General features: G+C 38.6%; 1 protein-coding gene and 1 long non-coding RNA gene across 2 annotated transcripts in view; one reads left to right on the top strand and one right to left on the bottom strand.

Annotated features, from left to right (window-relative positions):
* The window catches only part of LOC140514204 (uncharacterized), a 97,182-nt gene that overhangs the window by 61,139 nt on the left and 18,049 nt on the right, over positions 1–17,994 (bottom strand). The window lies entirely within an intron of this gene.
* LOC140514202 (RNA-binding motif protein, X-linked 2-like) lies at positions 9,797–16,592 on the top strand. Its single transcript, XM_072624312.1, has one exon. It carries the CDS (start codon positions 15,586–15,588, stop codon positions 16,510–16,512), a length of 927 nt encoding a protein of 308 aa, XP_072480413.1. The 5' UTR covers positions 9,797–15,585; the 3' UTR covers positions 16,513–16,592.

Here is a 17,994-nt window from a genome sequence, read left to right as displayed (position 1 = left end):
TGTAGCAGATCATTTTCTTTTGTATTATGTTTTGGTTTGTTTTGTGATTTTCCCCATTCGTTTTAATTCTTCTATGCAACAAGACTATGATGAAAATATATTTAATAGGAATATATGTGTAGAACCTATATAAAATTTTATGCCATTTCAGGGAGGGAGGGGGGAAGGAGGAGGAGGGAGAAAAAAAATTAAGTTATGTGGTAGTGATTGTAGAACACTGAAAATAAATAAAATTACAGAAAGAATTTTTATTTTTGTTGTTGTTTAGTCTTGTCCAGCTCCTTATGACCCCATTTCGAGTTTTCTTGGGAAAGATACTGGAATGGTTTGCCATTTCCTTCTCCAATCTTTAGGAACAGGAAACCTTAAATATCTTAAGGACATAATGATATTTCCCTTTCATGAAATCTTGAAAAATGAATACTATATTTTTGTCTTTATCTAACATAATGGAGTTTTTTCTTCATTTCCATCAGCCAACAATTCCTTGTAAATTCTTGGTTCTCTGGGGAGAGGGGGGGAAGTGTCTTCATGATACACTTTCAAGTTTAATATTCATTACTGCCATTTGCCAATCATTTTCTAAAGTCTAGCCAATCAAAAAACCAATAAATTAAGCCCTAAGTAGGAGCATTTCCCAGTTTCCAATGTGTAATTACTCATATTTCTGTCTACAGATTAGTCTTCTTGGATTCCAGCATGATCTGCCTGTCTAATGAAACATCTGTGAATTGTTTTGATCACTTCTTACACCATCTCAAACCACCACAGAAGCAGAAATATGGCAGCTTTACTCAGGCTCTTTTTCACTCATATGAAGATTTATTTTTCTTCAACTGACACTGACTTCCCCTTAGCATGCATGTAGTTTTATCCAGCCTTCTCATGAAAGCTAATTTGCTGTCACCATTCATTTTTCTTCCCCAGTTTCTCTTTTATTCCTGATATAACAGATGTCTAATTTCAAAAGTTTCTCTAGAAATAAACTACATGGAAATAAAGATTTTTCTGGATATTTTAAAACTTTACTTGTTGGTAAACAAAATGGAAAGTTCTCCCTTTTCCATAATGTTATATAAGACAATTGGCATTGTGATGTAAAGCAGTTAAAAGAAAATCCAAGTTTTCTCTGCCAAGTTTTCTTTTGTTTTTTTCTCGTTTTTCTTTCTACTTGTGAAATAACACCATTCCTAGTCATCTGTCATCTGCAAATTTATATTCTAACTCACTGTTCTTTTGGCAGCCATCTGTCTCCATATGGGTCAAATGTTTTCTGACTAAGATGCTTTCTGGACACTTCTGGTCTTCTTGTGGTGGCAATTAAATTAATTGGCTAAACTTCTGGGTGAAATTATTATGGTCATTTTTGATGCAAATTCTTTTGTACAATTCCTGTTTTTCTCTCTTCAAATTCTCATTTAAACAAGCCAGGGGTACATTGTTTATCATATAATTTTCTCATTATTACCCCTTCCTCTTGTTTTTTTTTTTTTAATATTAATTCTGAACTTAACTCTAACAAATCAGTGACCTAAAGCTACTTAGCTCAGAACTTGGCATATTATGAGTATTTAATAAATGCAAATTGACTCACAGACTGATTATCCAAGTGTACACAGATACCTCAGGGTTAATTCCCATATCAATAATAAGTCTTTGTCTTCCTGTTAAAATTAAGTCAATTTAATGGGGTTACTCGGTGTCTGTAATACCCAGAGCTTTTTTATTCTCTATTTAAAGGAAAATATTAATGGCATAAATGCATGATGTTTCTGTGCAGTCTACACTTCTTTGGTCTCTCTCATTTCTTCTTTATAAACCATGCTTCCTCACAAATTTCTCCTAATCTTTACTTTTCCCACTTTTTTCATTTAAATCTCCATCTATCAAGGTGTATTTTGGTTTGATTTGGAGATTCTGTGGAAGTTCCTCATGGGATTTCTCTGACTCCTCATCTACACCCACCTGTTCATACATAAGCTGCAGTTATTTTTATGGTGATCTTTTTGCAGATATTCTTAGTGTTGTAATGCTGTTGTCCCTTCATCTTGGAAGAGGACCAAAGTGACATCACTATGATAAAGTGAAATTTCAGTGTGTCTGACTGTGGCTGATCAGACCAATATGAGCTCAGAATGCTCTACCACACATTAGGCACAGATAGTCCATGTGAATATTTGGGGTGGATGTCCCAAATTTGCACATACTACTTTACTTTATGCTGTCTTGATTCTGTTTCGCTCAAAGAGCACAGCACCCTTTTTGATGGGGGCACACCATACTGAGTGGTCCTGTTCCAGTGTCTCCCATGTTGCACAGTCAAATCCAAAGTTCTTGAGAGAGACTGTGTGAGTGTCCTTGTATCTCTTCTTCTGACCACCATATAATCCCTTACCCCATGCAAGTTCTCCATAAAATAGCCTTTTAAGGCAAGCGTAGATTTTGCATTCAAACGAAGTGGCCAGCCCATCGAAGTTGAGCTCTCTGAAGCATAGTTTGAATACTTGGAAGGTCAGCTAGAGCAAGGACTTCAGTGTCTGGTACCTTATCCTTCCAGGTGATCTTCAGAATCTTCCTAAGACAGTTCAAATGAAAGTGATTCAGCTTCCTGGCATGATGCTGGTAGATTGTTGATGTTTCACAAGCATATCACAATGAGTTCAGCACAATGACTCTGCAGACCTTCAGTTTGGTAGTCAGTCTAACACCTCTTCTCTCCCAAACTTTTCTTGGGAGCCTCCCAAACACTGAGCTAGCTCTGGCAATGCGTATATCAACCTCATTGTTAATGTGTACATCCCTGGGAAGTATACTACCAAAGTGAGAGAATTTATCATCAATGTGCCAAAAGAGGATAAGTTTATAATTCTGGGTGACTTTAATGCTAAAGCAGGCTCAGACTACCAGACTTGGTAGGGAGTCCTAGGAAGGAATGGAGTTGGAAGCAGCAACAGCAATGGTCATGTACTGCTGAAGACTTGTGCATCACATGACCTCATCACCAACACTATTTTCCATTTACCTAAATGCAATAAAACTTCATGGATGCACCTTCGCAGAAAACATAGGCATCTAATAGTCTATGTGATTGTAAGGAGAAGAGACAGACAAGAGGAGAGAGTGACAAAGGCAATGTATGGTGCAGAGTGCTGAACTGATCATAGACTTACTCTTTGTAGTCTAAATATTTGCATTCATCTAAAGTGTTGCCCCCATGGCAAATGACTACTGGAAGAAATAATGTCAACAACAACAAATTAGTATTGTAATACAAGATGACCAGACAACCCTTAAAATAATGTTTGTTATTATTTCTGGGTGTACAATAAGATCAGCTATCCCTGCCACACTTTCTTTGCTTCTCCAAGGAGTACCTGCAAGCTATCCTTGCATTTATCTGCAAAGTCCTTCTTTCTTCTGTTCTTTTTTTCTTAAAAGCAAGAATATCAAGATCGATGTGATTCTGCTTTTCCAGCAAAACATCTACTTGTTGGACAAGGATCTGACATCTAGAGTGTTCATAAGCAAGATGAAGTTTGCTAACAATAAAAAATTTAAATGATTCTTAGCCATCAGCCAGTCAACAAGCATTTATTGTTTGCTAAATACTAGGGATACAAGGAAAGGAAAAAAAAACATGCCAGCTCTCCAGAAGCTCATGTCTAATAGGAAAGACAACCATTAAATACAAACAAGCTATAGATAAGATAAATTGGAAATAATCAAAGAGGGGAAGCATAGAACTTAGGGGATTAGAATTTTATCATGATCTTGAAAAGGTCTTGGAAGCCAGGAGGTAGAAAGAAGAGTGGAGAACATGCCAGGCACTAGGGCAAGCCAGTGAAAATACATAAGGAAGATAAATGGTGCAGTGGATAGAGTATTGGTCCTACAGTGAGGAAGACTTCCATTCCTGAATTCAAATTCTCAGACACTAGCTGTGTGACCCTGGGCAAGTCATTTAACCTGTTTGCCTTTGTTCCTTTATCTGTAAAATGATATGGAGAAGAAAATGGCAAAATATTCCAGTATCTTTGCCAATTAAACCCCAAAGGGGTCATAAAGAGTTGAACATGACTGAAAAAGGACTAAATAGTAGGAACAATGACAAGAAATGAAAATATATAGGTTCAAGTGATGGAGTATCTTGTAGAAGGAATAGCAAGGAGGCCCGTGTCTCTGGATAGCAGATTCTCCTTTTCTCATTTTCCTATCACTCTAACACCTTCACTGAAGAAGTGAAAATGGGCCATAAGAGACCAAGGACCATTTACAATTTTTCTTTGTTTCATCAATTATTGTGGCAAAAAAGTCTATAAGATCAGGAGAACATCTGGAACTCAAAATCTTGTGAAAGTGAAGGTTTCAAGGTAAAAATTAATTAATTAATAAAAAAATCTATAACCAGATGGTCAGACTACTAGTGATATGCCTCTCTGTAAATAAGTAATTTGGATCTTGGAAAAGAGACTTAAGTATATCGTGAGGGTTCCACTGGTACATATAGATCAGATGCTGGAGGTGATACAATTGGCAGGGTACTTTGGATCCTCCAAACTTCATTGCTTATACTGGTGATATTAAATTAGGGGACTAATATTGAAGGTATCTGAAGGAGGGGAAGATCCTCAAGATTTGGGGCCCTCAGATTTTATTAATTCCAAAAAAAAGATGAGAAACAAGAGAATCAGTAGGTTCACACTTTATTAATTCTAGAAAAGAGCTAGAACAATAGAACATCAGTAGCTAACAACTGATATACCTCTCCTATTGGCTATACAACATTTTTATGAGAGTCTTCAACACACAAATCAAGGGCTTCCTCAATAAGGCCATTAATACAGACCAAACAAATTTTCACAAGTGATAGTCAATGGTGTGCCACATCATCATCTTCTTCACCATCTCCCAAGTATTTGAAAGATGAGAATACAAGATACCATTGTACTTGTAGTTTGCCATTAATGACAACCACAAAGACAACCAACCAACCAACCAAATATGTTTAATTCAATAAAATAGAATGTTACTATACAGGTTCTTTTCCAACACTTTCTCCCATCCATTCATCATGATTGTTGTTTCCTTGGCAAATAGAACAACAGATTCCATTTAATGACCTTCTGCTATGTCACCCTGACAGCAGGTGAGATATAATACAGGGAAAGAAATATTCACCAATGGTATGAAAAAAAAAAAACCTTAGATCTTTGAGAATAGGAATTGCCTTATTTTTTGGTTTCCCCAGTGACTAGCTCAGAGTATGGACTTAATAAATGCTTATTGATTCATGTTCTTCATTATCTATAGCTCGTAACCCAAGAAGATCCCTCACTATCATGCATCTAATCATTCAATAAACATTGATTAAACATCCACCTACAGTGGCCATTCTTACTTTAACGGCATTGTTGTCAACCATTGGCCAGCAGCCTCGTATGTTTCTGCAACTGAAGATTTCGAAGTCATTCGAAGTCATTTAGAAATGACTCCTCTAGAGTCCACATGTGTGGTCAGGGAGAGAATGTGATGCTTGGTCTGGAATTCAGGTTTGGATTCATTCTGGTGCAATAGGAAGAGTCTTTTGAAAAAGATGACTTTCATCAGTTAAAAAAATACTTTTAGTGGATATTCTCAACTCCCATTTTCCTTTTAGAATTACTCACATAAATATTTGACTAGGTTATTAATAATTAAAGACAGTGTAAAGGTCCCCAAATCATGAAATTTGCAGAACAAAGTTATGCGGGTGCCTTATCTTTTTTTTTTTGTTTTTGTTTTTGTTGTGTAAGCACCTTTCCCAGTCTATTCCCAGAAGGCTGACTATCTTTCATTCTTATCACCCAAGGCTGTCACTAGTTAACTGAACTGATGGCAAAGAGCAAACTCTATGTTCGCTTGTGTAATCATTGAGAGTTTGATGGAAATGGAGTTCACTTGGATTTTTTTTTGAAGAAAAAAATATTCACAACCTAATGCCTAAAAGTAACAAATTATTGTATACAAAATGGATAGATTGGTGAATTATTCCAACCATTTAAAAAAATAACTAAAATGTTCGTTTCTTTCTCAGTACTAAATACATACCTTTAAGAGGTCAAAGATAAAGAAATGTTCAAAATGCACCCAAAATATTCATAGCAGTATATTTTGTGGTAGTAGAGCACAGGATACAAAGCAGGGACCCCATTACTCAACAAATAGTGGCACATGAGTGGAGAATTCAGAGAAACATGGGAAGATATCTAACCTGATGAAGACTTAAGAAATCAGAATAAGGAAAATTTATTGCAACTGAACAATGTATATGGAAAGACCAAAAAGAAAGAAAGAAAGCAACTTGTAATCACAAGATCCAAGCTTGACCTTAGAGAAGAGTTAAGTGCTTTAACTCATTTCAATGAGTGTTTTTTAACTGTCATTTCAATTGATCTTCATGATAACCCTGTGAAGCAGGTATTATTATCTCTTTTCCCAGAAGAGTAAACTGAAGCTGAGAGAAGTGGGGAGAGGGAAAGATATATTTGGAAATGCAAATAATGTAATATGTCAATAAGATTTAAAACGTTAGTCATATATAATTACAATAAATTATATGCTGGGAAGTTGATGACGTAATATACATATAGATTTATGCTAACATATATAATGCAATAATATATGCCATGTATTCATCTCCTTTCAGTTGTTTTCCTGACATATGTATTATCTAGTAAACTACACTTCCTCCTTTCCCCCTCTTCCCAACATATAGTAACACGTAAACTAAGGTTCCCGTCTTTGTAATGAAGATTCTTCTCCCTTCTGTTTAGAATATATTTTACATTTTAAAATCACCTTTCTTCAAAATATAAGGCATTCTTCAGTGTCTTAGACTATTAACAGTAGAAGCAAATGTGCTGATAATGAGCAATAAAATATTATATCTGACATTTACAGTGTTTAACCAAATCTGTTATTATAACTGAATAATATTGAGGTAAGTGAGAAACATTATTGCCCCCAGTTAACAGCTAAGCAAAATGAATAGCCAATGTTAAAGACATATCAGAAAATTCAGAAAATGTGGAGCTGGTACAAGGTACACATCTTCTTTTAACCCTTGGCCTTGGACTTCAAGGACACTTAGCTATCCTATATGGGACTCTGAGAAGGCTCTGAGGATGATGGAACTCCAAGTACTTACCAAGTCTACTGTATCAGATGAACTGGGCAAGGGAAGAACAAGAGAGAAAATCCTGGACGTAGCTGGCTTTCCTCTCAAGGCCAAAAGGAGGCCCCTTTATGAAATTCCCAACATTCCTGGCTGAGATTGTGGGGGTTGGACTATTGATATGAGGGTAGTTACTGATAGGTTCTAAGTTCAAAAGAGAGAGGGAATTAAGCCTAAGGCTTCCAGAATTTAAGATCAGGGTGTGTAAGCACTCCCTTATCCACCTCAGAATTATCTTTCAAGGTTTATTTGTTGTCCAACATATATTAAAGGAAAAGGAATACATTAATGAGAAGAAGGACTTGGGGAGAGGATAGTTTTTCCTTTTTTCTTTGCTCTTCTTGAGATATAGACCTAGTGGTAGCAGTATTGCTGAACCAAAGGGTTCAGTTTGTCAGTTTTTTGGGTATGCTTCCATATTATTCTCCAGAATGTTTGGACCAGTTCACAACTTCAATAGTGTCCCTATTTTCCCACATCCCTTCTAGCATTTGTTCTTTTCCTTTTCTGTCATGTCAGCCAACCTGATAGGTATGAGCTAGAACTTCCGAGTTGTTTTAATTTTCATTTCTCATAGTTATTTAGAGCATTTTTATATGAATATAGATAACTTTGATTTCTTCTTCTGAAAAAAATGCCTGTTCATATCCTTTGACCATTTATCAAGTAGAGAATGAATGGCCCTTATTTTTACAAATTTGTCTTAGTTCTCTATATATTTGAGAAATGAGGTCTTTAATCAGAGAAATTTACTTTAAAAATCCACAATCCACCCCCACCTCTGGTTTCCTACTTTCCTTCTGATTTTGACTGCTATGCTTTTATTTGTGCAAACCCTTTTTTAAAGTCATGTAATTACAATTATCTATTTTATTTCCCATAATCCTCTCTATCTTTTATTTCATCATGAACTCTTTTCTTATTCCTAGATATGACAGGTAAAATTTTCCCTAAAATTTCCCTAAAATTCCCTAAGTACGACAGGCAAAATTGCTCCCCTACCTTGCTTATGATATCCCTGAATGCTATCTTGAGCTGAAATTCGAATATGGTAAAGATCATAGTCCTGTGGTCACAAAGCCAAAGTAACATCTCAGTACAAGACTATCCCCCCTAGGACCAGTCTCAGAGATTCTTAGGGCTTTAGGTAGAGCATCAGTCAGTTCTGCTGCACATATTGCAGAACACCACCAATAACATGGGAACAATGTATTGTCAAGCAACTGACAAGACAGTTTCCTCCCTGATGGTTATTGCCTCTCAGTAACTGGTGGTGACACAGTGGATAGAGTACTGGGCTTGGAAGGAAGATTCATCTTCATGATTTCAAATCTAGCTGTGTGATTGGGCAAGTCACTTAATCCTGTTTGCCTCAATTACTTATCTGTAAAATGGCCTGGAGAAGGAAATGGCAAACCACTCTAGTATCTTCACAAAGAAAATCCCAAATGAGTTCATGAAGAGTTGGACACAACTGAATAACAACTGGTGCCTAAACTTGCTGATGAATTGCTCTCACCACCAGAGGTATACTGCTCTGTGTCTGGATCTTATTGACAGGGGAGCTCTTTGGTTTGACACTGGACCACCTCAAGCACTTTACGTACCAGTCCAGCTGGATGACCACCTGATCCAAGATAGAGCACACTCTATCCTCTGTGTGTTTTCATAAACTTTCTCCAACCCTCTCCCATTCTATTTTTCCTCTTCCTCCTTAATGCTATTGTCTTCCTCTTGAAATCATCTTCAGTTAACCCCATATAAAATTTTTGTGTACATCATTGTTTGCATATTGTCTCCCCCACTAAGACTAGAAACTTCTCGGTGAGGATTATTTATACTTTTTTTGTATCCTCAGACCTTGGCACAGTGCCTGGCACATAGTAGGTGCTTAATAAATGCTTTTTCTTATAATTTACCAGTTAAAATTCTTGGCTCCCTTCAAAGCTTATCATCTCCTTCATTCATTTCTTCCAGCTTGAATATATTCTCTGCTGCTAGGGTTGGAAGCTCAATTCCATGTGGACAGTCTCGGGTGGGTAAAGGTGGGAACTTCTAAATCTTAGAGTTCTCACAAGACCCCCCAGGAAATGGCTGGGAATCGAGGTGAACCGAGCTATCTCATGTATTTCCGCCTCTTCCCGTGAGAAACGTGATGGGAGAGAGCTCTCCCCGCCCTCGAGATTGTCCCGGATCTGGGCACACTATTGTTATCTAACAGCACGGTATTCAGATGCAAACTATGCTGCTGAAGAGTTTAAGTAGGATCAGGAAAGCCTGAAAGCTCTCTTGGGCGGAGGGGCGCGGAGCAGACAGGACAACAAGGCTCTGCTTTTCCTCTCTCCTCTCTCCCCTCCCCCTCTCTCCCCGCTTATACTTCTACTTCGAATCTCTTATTGTAAGATCTTTGCCTCCTTGGGAGATCCCTCTCTCTCTCCCTCCTAAGGAAGAATCCCCTGCACTTGTAACCGAGACCCTGAAATAAAGCTCAACCCTTGTTCGACTCTGGAACGTCCTTTCTCTCATATGCGCACCCGGCTTGGCCAGGCGAAGACCTCGGGAGGTGAGGTAAGAAAGACTCGGGTAGCCCACAGGCCTCTAGGCCTGGCACTCTGCCACTTCAATTTTTCTTAAAGTACATTACATCCCTCTTTTGTCACCATCCCATTCTGTCTCATATCATTTTATTAATGTATTTCCCCTACTAGAGTACAAAATCAGGAAGGGAAGGGACTCCACCTATATATCTCATAACAGTGATATGCATATACTTTGTTCCCTTCTCACATGGGGTTGTCCAGTCCCCCTTTTTCAAGGCTGCATGTCTTTGTGTCCTCTCCAAGACTGGGGTCATTGACTGGCCAGGGTTTTGGCTCTGGTCAACTAGGTGGCATAGCAAATCCGAGTTCAAATCTGGCCTTAGACACTTACCAGTTTTGTGATCTTAGGTAAGTAAATCTCAGGCTCAGTTTCCTCATCTGTAAAATAAAGATGATAGTACCACTTGACTACCAAAGTTGTGAGGATTGAATTAGGTAGCATGTAAGTGCTTTGTAAACTTTATGTTACTATAAAATGCTAATTGTTGTAGGTGCTGTTGTTTCTAAAGTGTTTACGGGGGGTAGGTCTCTTTTGTTGGGTTCTGTTAGTCTATATGAAGAAGACAGACATTTTTTTAACTGGGGAAGTTTGATAATTGATCTAACCTGCAAAATAATGTCATAATAAAACTGGGAACTCAAATAGGTGCTTTTGAATGAAGTAAAGAAGCATCTTTTCAGTTCACAGTGACATGTTGTGGTTGGAAGTTTGTATAAAGAAAAGATGTGTCACTGTAGACATAGTTTTCCTTGTCCACCCATGCCACAAATTAACGGAAAACTAAACAATGAAACCACAATGTTTATCGCCTGAGATTATCAAGTCATGAAGAACAATCACTGACCGGGAAATCTGGTTCAGCAGCTCATTTAATAAACTCAGAAAGCAACAACAGTAAAATAAACTACTTAAATCAGATCCAATTTCTTTTTTCAATTCAAATCAACCAATACTTATGAAATGATAACTCTAGATAAGCCATTGTCTGGACCTAGAAATACAAAGACAAAAATCAAAATACTTTTTTTCCTCAAGGAGTTTACCTTGTATTGGAAAGTTATTCCTTGGAAAGAGTATTGGATTTGGAATCATAGGATCAGTGTTCAGATCTGGTCTCTGCTACTTACAATGTGAATGTCTCAGGAAAAGTCATCTGACCTCTCTGGACCTTGTCCTTATCTGTAAAGTCAGGAGGTTGAATGTGATGTCCTCTGACATCCCTCCCAAGCCAAAATCTATGATCCTATGACTCTGTTAAGTACAAGAAGTCAAGTCTCAATCACTGCAGACAACAAATCCTATAAAGTGGTTGAATTATTGCAGTTTTCACTATTTGATACTATAATTATATGTAAAGTATGGCAATCTGTTCTAGCCCAGTGGAAAATATGCAAGGTGAATCCAAATAATGTAACCACTTCCCAAATGAATGGAAAGTCATTATTGCCATTAATTAGGTACCTACCTAATTGTTTAAGGTATATACAGCTAGAAGGCACAACGTATAAAGTGGTAGACCTGAAGTCATGAAGAGCTAAGTTCAAATCTGGCCTCAGACACTGTGTCACCCTAGGCAAGTTGTTTAACCCTGTTTATCTCGGTTTCTTTATCTATAAAATGAGTTGCAGAAGAAAATGGCAAACCACTTCAGTATCTCTGCCAAGACAGTCCCAAATAGGGTCACAGAGTCAGGCATAACTGAAATGACTAAATAACAAAAGTAATAGAACTGACAACTGAGGAAGAAGCAGAGTTGCAGCTCATCCACAAGGGAAGGCATCTGGGAGGCAGATGCGAGGAGGGAGGGCTTTCCAAGAATGACAAGTAACTTTTGCAATGGAGACAGGAAGTAGTATAAAGTTCATATAAAGACTGGTTGGAAAATATGTGAAAGGGAGGCTTATGTAATAAGAGTGGGAGGGGAAGGGGGACAAGATGGTGAGGCGGCAGAGAAGTTTGTACGTAGTCTGAGAGCATGGATTCTTAATCTATATTCCACAAATTTGTGTTCTTTTTAAAAAGGTCTTTTAATGACTCTATTTCAAAAGAATTGGTTTCCGTTGTAATCCTTTGTATTTTGTTACCCTCATAAATATGCCAGCCTCAGTTTGGATTGTGAACCCCTTGTACCTGTATAGGTGTTCCACAGGCATATTCATTTCTCTTGCAATAAATCCAGTTTCACATAGGTTTCACAAAGTTGTGATTTCTGATTCACAGTTTTATTCAATGCATCTAAAAACACAACCATGACAAGGGATCCACAGACTACACTAGACTGCCAAAGTTGTCCATGATGAACAAAAAGGTGGATTACTTCCTTCTTTGAGACACTAGCAGTCATTGAAGGTCTGTAAGCAGGACAAAGTCACACTAGCACCTGAAAGAAGATTATTTTGGTAACTGGGTGAAGTGTAGATTAGAGAACAGGAGACCCAATTAGAAAGCTATTGCCAAAGTCCATGTGAGAAGCTATAAGGGCCTCAGTGACAGTAGTAGGCAGATGGAGACAGATCAAAGAGATGGCATGGAACTGGAATGTACAAAATCTGCCAACTGCTCAGCTATGGAGGGGTGCAGGAGACCGATGCATGAAAGTAGTGTCCCCAACAGAAGCAGGAAAGTTTGGAAAAGGGGCAGGTGTAAGTTCTGTTACATCAGTTCTGTTGATCATTTCTGTTTTGGGCAGCCTGAGTAAGGGAGGCAGTATGAACAAAGATATCAGCTATGGGAGTGGAGGACAGAAATGAAGGACAGCAAGAAATGGAGAATTAGGAGATGGTTGATTAGGAGATTTCTTAGTGTAGCAACACTCTGACCGCATTCTTCCTGAAAGAGATGAGCTACATGTCTACATTTAGAGGCATCTAAGTGGCCCTACCAGATAGAGCTTTGGGTCTTGAGTCTGATAGATCTGAGTTCAAATCCATCCTCAAACAATTATTAACTATGTAGCTTTGAGCAAATTGCTTAATTTCTGCCTGTCTCAGTTTCCTCATCTGTAAAATGGGGATAATAATAGCACCCATTTCACAGGACTGTTGTGAGACTCAAATATATTTGTTAAATGTAAAATGAATTTGTAAAGTGCTTTTCACAGTGCCTCATACATTGTTGTTCAGTCATTTCAGTCGTGTCTGACTCTTGGTCACCGCATTTGGGGTTTTATTGGCAAGGATACTGGAGTGTGTGGCTATTTCCTTCTCCAACCCATTTTATAGATGAGGAAACTGAGGCAAACAGGGTGAAGTAATGTTCCCAGGATTACACAGCTAAGAAGTGCCTGAGGCCAGATTTGAAATCAAGAAAATGAATGTTCCCGACTCCAGACCTGATATTCTATCTACTCCACCATCTAGCTTTCCACATCAGTACATAGTAGGCATTTAAATAAATGCTTGTTTCCTTCCTTCCACTGGGTTCTAGGGGTATCCCTTAGCTGTTGGGCTGTTACTCCTTTCATGATAGCAGTTAAAGCCCCTATTCTGGTAAATTTTCTCCTGCTATCAGCAGCTGCTGATTAGCACCCCAGTTCCAATTAATATCAATTAGCTTTTAACAAAGAGATATTTACTTTGAAGTTGAGGCAAGACCAGAAGTACAAGCATTTTCCCCTAACACCTAGGGGGCACACTCTCCCCTATACCACCTCAGTCCCTGGGAACGATGGGTTCAAACATAAAGAAGTTTCATAAAATAGTATTCATGCCACCAATTTCATTTCCATTTGAGGCACCACAGACAAGTGGGCATGTCTTTTGAGGAAGTCCCTTGGTACTTTGTTCTTCCTTGTCTGGCTTCTGAAAACATCTCATCATGACTCCCAGTCCTGAACTCTGGTGGCTTGCTCTCCATACCTTTCTTTGTTTTATTTTGCTTTTTATTGGAGTAATATTTATTGCTCAGAGGTAGATAAAGTCAGTATAATTTTTAAATGACAATTTTATCTAACTAATCTATTTATTCAATGCCATCACAATCAAATTACTAAAAAAAAAAAATAATAACATCCTGAGTTAGAAAAAAATAACAAAATTTGTTTGGAAGAGCAAAGGTCAGGAACTTCAAAGAAACCCAGAAGAAGAGTTAAAAAGAAGTAGAATCAGCACTCTCAAACTTTAAACTATATTTCAAGGGAGAATATTGTTGAAGTGCAAAAAGGATAATTTTGATCGTTTGAAGTTAAAAATTTCTTATACAAATAAAATCTATATAGGAATAGAAGGATAAAGAAAATTAGGGGAAAAAAGTTCATAGACAATCTCTCAGATAGGATGTGATTGGGTAGGAATCCTGGTGTAGGAAATGATGAGCTGGTTGCTTTAGCAAAACATGGAAAGATTTGGATCTATGAAGGAAGATGTCATCCACCTTCAGAGAAATGTATGACAGGTGGATGTGTATATGTGTGTATATTTGTAGATATCTATGTATATGACTATATCTATGTAAGTGTATATCTATAATAATATATCTGTATATGCATATATCTATATACAGATATGTATCTATGTATATGAATATCTACTCTTAGCTATAGCCTTCTTTAGTATGGGAGGGGGAGGGGAAAATAAAGTTAAAAAATGTATAGCACAGAACAAAAGAAAACCAACAAGAAAGCAAAGAAAAGCCTGTCAGTTTTGAAAACAATGTGTAGTATTATATAGATTTTCTTGAAATTGAAAGTTATTGTGTTATGCTGAATCCTGTCTTATGGTCTGCTGTGTACATGCCTTTTTTTTTCTTTTCTCATTTTGTATTTAAGTTTAAAATTTTTAAAAATTGCATGCCTCTCCCCCAGTCACTTAAGTATTGCATATTCTATTGAATTGGGAGCAAAACCAAGGTTGCTCCCATTGGGGGTGAGTTGGGAAGAAATGCAAAGATAAAGAGAAATTTTAAGAGGAAGGGTTCTTGAGATCTTAGGACCATCAGCTTAGGGTCTGGTGCCATGGAAGCTGAATGAAGTCCTGACTTTTTCCCACATCAGTTCTCTTCAGCTGCCAACCTTGTAAAACCATGCTCCAGAAATGTAGGGACAGCTCTGGACTTGGGAATTCGATTGGTTGCTGTACTTTGTTCTGGAAGAGGACCAAAGTGACATCTCTGTGCTAGAGTCAAGTTTTCAACGTGACTGTCGTTGATCATACCGATAGGAGCTCGGAATGCTCTACCACAGGGAGGATACAAATAGTAGGTGTGAATTCACGGATTCACTTATGAATTCACTGATCTAGGGAAGTCTCAGAGGAAGAAATTCACCTCCTCTGCACTTTATAGTTTTAGCTTCTTATAACCTTTTTGTTGTGTTGTTCGTCCTTCGTTGCCGAAGAAGACCACGCCATCAGAAAAATAATGACATGACTTGCACTTGACTTTGTTTTGAGTGAGGGAGGGCTGTGCAAGGTCACCAGCCTCACTTCTCCTCCAGAGCCATCTGAATCCAGTGACCAGATACTCATCAGATGACTGGAGATGACCCAGGATAACCTTCCTTATTACTAGGCTTATTTAGGTTCTTTTGTCCAGTGTCCACTGTTCTTCTAGCAAAAGGTTGTTTTGGTTGCTGGGTGTGTGGGGGGGAGTACAATTGAAGTCCGAGTTCACACCTACTTTCTCCTGACTACTTAGATAAGAGACCCCACCAGGAAGTAGTTCGTTGTGGGAGGTATCTTCTCGTACATAAAAGGAGAGAATGCAAACGCTTCTCTGTACTGCAGGCTGCGTGGTCTAGGTAACTCAGAGAGACGCCGACCGCGCAGTACCTCAGGATGAATGCCCTGACCAAGGTTAAGCTTATCAAAGAGTTGAACGAGCGAGAGATGGAGCTCCAGGTGGCCGAGAAGGTATCCTGGCACTCCGAATACAAGAATAGCGCTTGGATCTTTCTGGGAGGGCTCCCATACGAACTGACTGAAGGAGATATCATCTGTGTGTTTTCTCAATATGGCGAAATTTTTAACATTAATCTAATACGAGATAAGAAGACTGGAAAGTCCAAAGGATTCTGTTTTCTTTGCTATGAGGATCAGAGAAGCACAATTTTGGCCGTTGACAATTTTAACGGGATCAAGATAAAAGGAAGAACTATCCGAGTGGACCACGTGGCTAATTATCGGCCCCCCAAGGATTCCAGGAATCTGGATGACGTAACCAGAATGCTCCTGGAGAAGGGCTGTGGGGCTAAAACTCCACCTCCTAGTTCAGCTGAATTCTCTGAAGATGAGATGCCTGTGAAAAAGCGTGAAAAGGAAATAAAAAGGAAGAAAAAGGACAAAGATGTTAGAGTGCGTACGGATAAGCAGGGAATGCCTGCATCATCCTCCACAGCATCCCGACACAATACCAGAAAGGAAAAGGAAGGAGTTGACTTTGGGAAATCTGCCCCTATAGACCTTGAGAAGGGCTCACTTCCAGAGTGGCAAGAAGGTCATAAGTACTCAAGTGACTCACCTGTGCTCTGCCAAGGTCAGTTTGAGAAAGCAGAGACCTCAAGGAGGGATTCGAGGGAGGATAAGACATGGCTTAAGAAGTCCTGGAGCAGCTCCCACAGGAAGGAAAAAAGGAAGCATCGGGACAGAAACTACAACTCACACTATGAAGAAAGTTCTGAAGGCAGATCTAAGAAGAGGTACAAACACAAGTCTCAAACCTTTGGGAAAGACGGTCATTCCAGTCATCAAGTGCCATCTGATTGATGTCCACACAGATCCAGTTGAATGCGTGGCTTAGCACAGTTTATGTTAATCTAGAAATAAAGATTCATTTATAAAACTCACCTGAGCTAAGCTGTTATTATTGTTTCAGTAAATAAAGTCTCTGTTACTACTTGAAAAGGGGGAGGGGCAGCTAGGTGGTCCTAGAGTTAGGAGGACTAGAGTTCAAATCTGACCTCAGACACCTCAAACTTACTAGCTGGGTGACCCTGGGCAAATCACTCAAACCCCCACTGCCGCGCATACACACACACACACACACACACACACACACACACACACACACACACACACACACACACATTCACTATTAGTTGGGCATAAGATATTTTTCAAGAAATTGTCAAGGAAAGCTGCCTTGATATTCTAGAATCAGAGGGTAAAATAGAAATAAAAAATGTTTAGGGCCTTGAATAGCTGGTTAAGGAACTTGGTCAGAAGATCACAAGAGGTGGAAAAATGCAAATAACTCTGTAGGTCAGCTATTCCCATTTCTTTCTACAGATGAGGAAACTGAAGCCAGCCTAAGTAGTTGACTTGCTACCAGGTTTAAAGCCCCTATAACTGTGGATGCACTATCCATTTTTCCTCTCTCTGTTGGAAATGAAATGAAAGTTTGGTGATTTGGGAAGTGAGGAGGAAGAGAAGAGACAGACAGAGGGATAACATCTTTAAATTCTTTACCAATGTCATGCAGGTAGGGGTGGCAGGAAATAGGATAGGTGTGGAGCCAGGATGTCTATTTAGGAGGATATTGCAATAGGAAAGCCAGAAACAATGAAAAACTGAATTTGGTTAGAAATGGTGGGTACAGAAAAAAGGAACAGAGACAAGTGACACTGTAAAGATCCAAGGACAGACTTTTTGGAGCACTTATAGTAAAGGAAGAAGAGGAGGAAGAAATGGTAGAAGGAAAGAGCCAAAGTAGAGAAAGCAATGTTAGGAAAATCAAAGGAGGGAGGATTGAAAAAGGCCCAATTGTGTCCACTGCTTCAGAAAGGGTGAGCTGACAGTGTCTCAAAGCTTTTTATTCTTAATTTGATCTAGTCAGGGGATGAGATGCACCTGGAATTCTCCAAAACTTTTCTTCCCCTTTCTCCTAGACCTAGAACAAGTTCTTGCTTCAAGAAGGAAACAAACTGTATTCAGCCAAAAACAGCATCATGTTGTTATTGACTATTTTATGAGGAACCAGTCTCCTGTTGTACGAGAAAGGGAAGAATTTGCAGCAGAGCTCATCACTGACGAGCCTAGAACAAAGATGAGTGGAGAGCTGATGTCTCAATGTAATGTGAGAGAGAATGAGAGTGGTTGTTCAATTTGAGTGGAGAACACAGGATTCTCCATAACTCTCAAAGCTCACAAGAGCATAGACATCTTCAGTCTCTTTTGTCCAAACCCAAATAGGACCAAATACAGAGATGCCAAGATTAGAGTTCTATATTCATAGGCCACATGGAGGCC

Source organism: Notamacropus eugenii, chromosome 7, assembly GCF_028372415.1.
Source record: "Notamacropus eugenii isolate mMacEug1 chromosome 7, mMacEug1.pri_v2, whole genome shotgun sequence".
Taxonomy (NCBI): domain Eukaryota; kingdom Metazoa; phylum Chordata; class Mammalia; order Diprotodontia; family Macropodidae; genus Notamacropus; species Notamacropus eugenii.
This window is presented reverse-complemented; position numbering and strand designations above follow the sequence as displayed.

Coding starts and splice junctions, on each gene's coding strand:
- LOC140514202 (XM_072624312.1), top strand. CDS start 15,586: ATGAATGCCCTGACCAAGGTTAAGCTTATCAAAGAGTTGAACGAGCGA.